The 6,440-nt window shown below is 37.3% G+C and overlaps 1 protein-coding gene across 2 annotated transcripts; it reads right to left on the bottom strand.

The window, feature by feature from the left end:
• Positions 1 to 1,322: 1,322 nt before the first annotated feature.
• On the bottom strand, positions 1,323 to 5,279 carry LOC114743809 (PGR5-like protein 1B, chloroplastic). Of its 2 annotated transcripts, none has more exons than XM_028932020.1 (11): positions 4,938 to 5,279; positions 4,723 to 4,838; positions 4,489 to 4,585; positions 4,286 to 4,386; positions 3,802 to 3,858; positions 3,424 to 3,500; positions 2,774 to 2,825; positions 1,990 to 2,100; positions 1,817 to 1,914; positions 1,635 to 1,710; positions 1,323 to 1,559 (listed from the first exon to the last, which is right to left on the bottom strand). In XM_028932020.1, the coding sequence occupies exons 1-10, from the start codon at positions 5,131 to 5,133 to the stop codon at positions 1,641 to 1,643; spliced, it is 975 nt and encodes a 324-aa protein (XP_028787853.1). In that variant the 5' UTR covers positions 5,134 to 5,279; the 3' UTR covers positions 1,323 to 1,559; positions 1,635 to 1,640. The 2 variants fall into 2 exon arrangements, with proteins under 2 accessions (XP_028787853.1, XP_028787852.1); XM_028932019.1 differs by having other exon boundaries at positions 1,323 to 1,525.
• Between the last annotated feature and the right edge of the window lie 1,161 nt (positions 5,280 to 6,440).

Below are 6,440 nucleotides of genomic sequence, written 5' to 3'. Positions count from 1 at the left end.
AAAAAAACCGGACTGGACCAGCTGGTTCAGACCAAAAACTGACAAACCGCCATTTGCCGGTCTAGTTCATATCCTAAACTGGAAAAAATCTAACCCGACTAAACCGTTACAGACCACTCTAAACTGGATATAACAGGAGTACCCGCTAGTTTGTTGGGTTAGCCGGATCATGCTTTTTTATGGCGGACAGTTTTTCTCTTTCTTTCCAAAAAATAATAATAATAAAGGAGAAGAAGAGTTTTGACTTTACATGAACCTGGTTTCGTTTGTGCTTGCTTCACACAGCTTTGTTTTGCTCTTCGTGATTGTGTTCTCCAAATCCCTAAACAGGAAAACTCCGTCGCCGTCGTCTTGCTTGAGAGTTGTCACTCTAACTCGTCTTCTTTTCTTGTCTGCGTGGTGACTGCTCTAAGCTTTAGTCACTCCTCATTCCATCCCTTTTGTTCTTTTATAGTAAGTCCATGCCCGAGCTCTTGCTCCCCAGGCTCTATTTTTTCTTCTATATCTAGACTAGCAAAGACGAGAGAGAAGGACAAATAGAGTAAAAAAAAGAAGTAGAAGAGTGTGTGAACTATGAAGGAAGAAAGTATTGGATTGAGGTGATACGGGGATATCATATCGGCAGGTTGCTTAGTGTTGCACATTGAGAAAAGAAAAAAACAAGGACATCCAAAAAAAATTGCTGGATAATAGACAAAAACAATGGTTAAAGCCCATATTCCCTATTTCCCATTTAAACTTGCTGCAGACTAGCAGGTATAGATGATCATGACATAGGCTACATATATGCTGGTATAGTTCTAACTCCAATTAAGTTTATGAGAAAAAATCTATATAAAATACGTATGATGCTAATATTTCAAGTTTTATATTTAAAAAAAATTCATTTTTATTCTTATGATAATTTGAAAAATTTAAATTCTGTCAACTTTTAGATGATTCTTTAGGCATAAAATGTATTTTTATTCTTATTGTTATATAATATATTTACTATATAAAAAAAGTATATTATTTTAATGATGACCGGTTTGATTACGGGTTAACCCCGACTTCAATCAGTGACTCTTGACCCACTAATTCAACTGGTTTATAGACCGATCCGATTTTGTGTTCCTTGATTGATTCTAGCCCGGTTTACTAGGCTTGCAAACATGCAGTTGCGCTCGCTTGTTAACTCAAACTTTCAGAGATTCGTTTCTTTGATCGGCTCAACGTTATTGAAGATTGATCTGCTTTTTCTTCTTTCATTTTTTTTCCTTAATTAACGCGACTAATTTGATCTGTTGCTCGTTTCAATTAATAATCCCATCTTCTGATATAAGTGAGAAGGAAGCGAGGAAAATTTTCAATCTCTTCTAACATATATACTATACAAAGCCCGTTTCTTTAGAAGTTACAAGTATGATAGTAGCACGAAATAACAATATGGACATGCCATCTATGGTGTGTGACTTCATGGATGTCTTGATAGGTACTTTTCCATGGAAATTACTTCTGCCTTTTACTAATGAACTGCTCCCACTTGCTGCACAACAATCAACAGACCCAGGTGAGGCACTCTTCCCCACACCAGCAGTAATTTTAGCAGAGATTTTTAAAATAGAGTAGGAACACACAAACACACACACACATACCTTCAATTAAGCTTTACTTCCTTCTGGTAATGTAATCAATCTCGTACTTGAATCATATACCAATTCAGTGCCACAGCTGAACCAACAGATCATTTTTATTTATTAAACTTGAGCTCTATCGTTAATCATATGACATCATATGGAGTGACAATGTTTAGCCAATTCAGCAGTTTCATACTTACTTTGAGCATTTGACATTGTTGGTGGAACCACCACTCGAAATTGATAATATAGTGCCAAAGAACGAAGTGTTTTCGGTCCCACAGTTTGGACAGGGTCCCTGTTTAACAACCGCTTGTAAGTATAGGTACTGGTAAGTGATAAATAAAAGAGACACAGTTACCAGAGTTCATACCTTTAAAATCAAAAAGTCCTTCACAATCGCATTTGTAAGGGATAGAGCCAGCCACACAATGAGTGGAACGGCAGCAAACCAAGTGAAAATGAAACTAAAAGGCTCTGGAAGCTACACCAACAGGTCACATTATGGGTTATAATGGAATTAAATGCAATATTCAGTCAAAAAAATGCAATATTATTTTCAAGGTTCTGAAATGCTGTTTGAATTTACGAGATGTGAAGAATGAATCTTTTAGGCCCAGTTTTCTTTTTCTTTTCTTTTTTTCTTTCCTGACCCTTCAGATGGGATTAAAAAGTTTAAAAAAATTGTTTACTACAGGCGCCTTCAATGTTTGGGTCAGGCAAGACAAAGTATTTAAAAATTGAAATGAGATATACATGATGACCATGAACTACAACAATTTCCATTTCCATTTCCAGCCAGCATACAAGAATTCACTTAATGCAATTCAGAAGTAATTTATCCATTCTTTTTCTACAAAACATAGGAAACATAATAATATCTACAGCTCATCAGATTCTTGATATGAAGAAGGTGATAGAAAGGATTAAATAAAAAACGCAACTACCAACCATCAGATAATGCATCATGGAATCAAAATTTTACCACAAATATAGGAAATATAATAATAATATCTACAGCTAATCAGATTCTCTAATAATGAAGGTCGTAGAAAGGATTAAAGGAAATGCAACTACCATCAGACAATGCACCATGGAATCAAATTACGTCTTCATGAATAGTTTCCAACACTAAAACAAGAAAAATGACAACATACCTCTAGCAGATATGTGATCTCAAATCCGGTCAGATCATCAAGGAAGAAGAACCTAACAGATTACATGATGAAAAAAAATAAAAAAGAAAAGGCCAAAAGTCATGACCAGACTTGCATAATCAGTAACATTCACATCAGTTCGACAGACAAGAAGTCAAAGGAATACTACTTTGTTTTGCCCCTCAACATGATAAAAGCTTTTAAGATGTATATAAATAAAGGAAATGGATACCAGTTTAATAAACAATATCTAGTTCTAATCTTGTTATATATATCAGATAACTAGGTTGCATTTCAAATGTTCATAAAAAAATATGGTCAAACATATCAGAAAATTAAATGGTGCATGTGCAAATAATCAACAGCATAACAAATGGGTATGGGCAGAACATGACTGCCAGTAGCTTAATGTGCAAACAATCAGGCAATTAGCAAACGGTTGACTTGTTACGTGGGCCTTGGGCAATACGCAACACTTCCCTTCCAGTTCCCTTATAATGGATGGTGCATTGTGAATTTGGAATTACAAATTTATTTAAAAGATCACAGGTCAAGTTTGTCAAACAGATCAATCAATAGCAGTGGCTAAACCAGGAAGCAGAAGTTTGACAAAATGCGTGCTCCCGAAGGGGAAGAAAAAGGTTACTTACAGTCCTAATGCAACCACAGTTGCTGGTACGTTCAGGAGGAACATCTTCAAATAGTCGACAGACAGGTCACTGTAAACCTATTAAGAAAAATATTATCACGTGGTAAATAATAAAGAATAATAAGCAGAGTAGAGCCAAATTAAATATTTTCTTACCATTTCACATAAGCCTATAGCATAATTCTAGTAAAAGAAATAAGTATAAATTTAGGCTATATACTTGCCGGTACTTGCAACATAGCTGATTTTAAAATCATAAGTTCGATTTCACAAATCATATAGTACTTCAAGATTGATTTAATCAACAAGCAGACAGGAAGATGATTTGCTTCTATTAACAATCAGAACTCAAAGGAAGAATTTGCAGATTAGCACTCACCTTTTTAGTACGAAGACTGCATCGTGGACCCTCAACCACAATTTCACTCCCTTCCATCTGAGAAGTAACATGATATCAGTAAATAATACGGGAAGAGAGGAGAACGTACGAATCTTTATGAAGCAATTCCAGCTACGTGCATCCCCAGATTTGTATGATCGGTGCAACTACCATAAGTGAAACGCCTTATAAACTGAAGTAACAACTGCCTTTTTATTAAGAAATTCTAAATTCCATAATAACCGGCAGCATTGATGTTGATGTTGCAGAAGGGCAGACAGCTCCGCGGCACAATTTAGAAGTATTGACTTTGACTACGGCTCAATGTAGTAAGGTTTCTATTCATAATAAGCATAGCGGGTCTTTATTTTCATTTTCATTTATTAAACTCTTCAATACTCTTAATTGATCATTTAATGCCATTCTACAAATGTCCCCATCAATATACTAAGGGTTTTTATTCATGATGATGAGCACAACGAACCTTTAGTTTCATTTTCAATTTATCATACTCTTCATCACTCATGATTGGTTTTCCAGAAACATAAGCCATAGAGGCTTCGAGGAATTTTTGTTCATCAGAACCTGCGCAGAGAAGCAACAGAAGTTAATTAAAAAAAAGGTTAAAAAATTAACATGAAGTAACTCATTTCAGCCGCAGCTATTTTCAGCAAGGATGGTCCATACTTAGCATGACAACACTGCTTCCTTCCCACATAAGTTCTTCCTTGAGATTATCAAATTCCTCATTTGACATAATAGCCTTTCCCTCGTAATAAAATGCCTGTTGAAGTAGAACAAAACATGGGCTTCAGTGGTTTTGTCACTAAGAAGTTGTCGTTTCTGTTCGTTTATGAAGACTCATTAAATAAGACAGCAATGCAAATAAAAGTTTCTTTTTTAGAAATAATGGGGACATACTTGCAGTGCTTGAAGAAATTCTTGCTCAAGTTCACCGACCGACTTCTTCTCTTTCTTGTCAATGCTGCAATACGGGAGGATTTTACTATCAACAGCTTCACCTTCTTCAACCTGGCCTGAAAGCCGTAAGAACCCCCCCAAAAAAAAAGTCTGTGTTAGAAGACAGCCAACCCAGAGACATTGAGAAGGAAAAGGATTTGAAGAGCCAAATGGACCTTGTTGATCGGCGGTGGCCTTAGGAGGAAGTAGGAACAACCGACGGCGGAGGTATAATTGCCGGCCATTAAACTGAATCAACCGATCTCTAGTAGCAGACGGAGAGGAGAGAGGAGAAATCGGAGGCAGTAACGGTGGCCTATGAGGGGTAGATGGACGTGGGCACGTCAATGTGAAGGCTAACTTGCTAGCCATGACTAGAAAGTGGAGTGATGGTGGTGATCGTGGAAACTACGTCACGAGCAGTTGGGAATTACAGGGCTGTTCAGTTTGGAGGGAAGGAGATAAGGCAAAGAGAAAATGTATGGCGGGGACTGCGAAGGCGCTGATCTCGCTTTTGCGAAATATCACTCGTGATTTCCATTTTCCATTGGCTTTGTTCCACGTAAGATTCTGCTTTGGCATCGCTCTGCTTCGTGTCACTAAAAATCTGACGTGTGTTGCGTTGGCTTTCTGTTGGCCACAGGATTTGATTTCATGGGGCCACAACATGGGTCCCACAGAAACACCTTATCCACATCACTGATGGGCCTTCTTTGGGTTGGGCCTCACTTGAATCTGGGATCCAAATGAAAAGGAGCGGATCGTTCTTTTTTTCCCGTAAAAAAAGGGGCGAAAAAGGCCCAAATCAAGAACTATCCAACGAAACAAATCTTGAGCAAGTAGAGTTCATAAAATCTCTATACAGTAACATCAATAATCCTCCCGGAGGCTCACTCAGCCACTGTAAGCCAGCTACACGTGACAAGCTTCAATTAGCAAGCCAATCTGCACTGGGATTTCGCTCTCAATACGGATGCATAACTTGTACATCCCAAATGTTATCAATTAATCTCTGTATATGACTCAAAAATCTATTACTGACCTTGTTCTGTACAGACAGATCGTTGAGCATCGTGACCAGATTAAGAGAGTCAGATTCTACTGCAACCTTCCTATAGTTCTTCTCTGCCAACAATAAAAAACCTAACCAAGCGCATCAAAATTCTGCCTCAATTGCTATAAATTTGCCCAAATTATTCACAAATCCTCCTATCCATTCTCCCTTCTCGTTTCTGAGTAACCCACCACAGTCTGCACTCTGCATATCCAGGTTGACACTTAGCAGCACCATCAATATTCAGCTTGACCCCCCAAGATCTGGAGGCTTTCGCCCTACAATCCTCCAACTCTTCAAAGCTCCTCCATCTCCCATCTGATAATCCAAACAGCATTTATACAGATCCTACTTGCTTCAAACTCATCATCGAATAGAACTTTGCTTCTCTTTTTTTCTTTTTTTTGGTGACAAGAGCGGATCGTTCTTTAAGCGACAATTAGTCACTCTCAATAATATTTAATATTCCCATTATACCAAAACATATATATATTCCCATTCCCATTATTATAATCATTTGCATAAAAATATTCCAATTCCAATGACGCGCCGAATAGATGAATTGCCAAGTTGTGTGTGTCTGTGAGTGATACAGATATTTATTAAATCATCATATTAATATATT

The sequence above is a fragment of the Neltuma alba genome, unplaced genomic scaffold (genome assembly GCF_004799145.2).
Source record: "Neltuma alba isolate B1F8T4 unplaced genomic scaffold, ASM479914v2 tig00004133_pilon, whole genome shotgun sequence".
Taxonomy (NCBI): Eukaryota; Viridiplantae; Streptophyta; class Magnoliopsida; order Fabales; family Fabaceae; genus Neltuma; species Neltuma alba.
The sequence above is the reverse complement of the archived record's forward strand: the minus strand, read 5'-3'. Positions and strand labels throughout refer to the sequence as shown.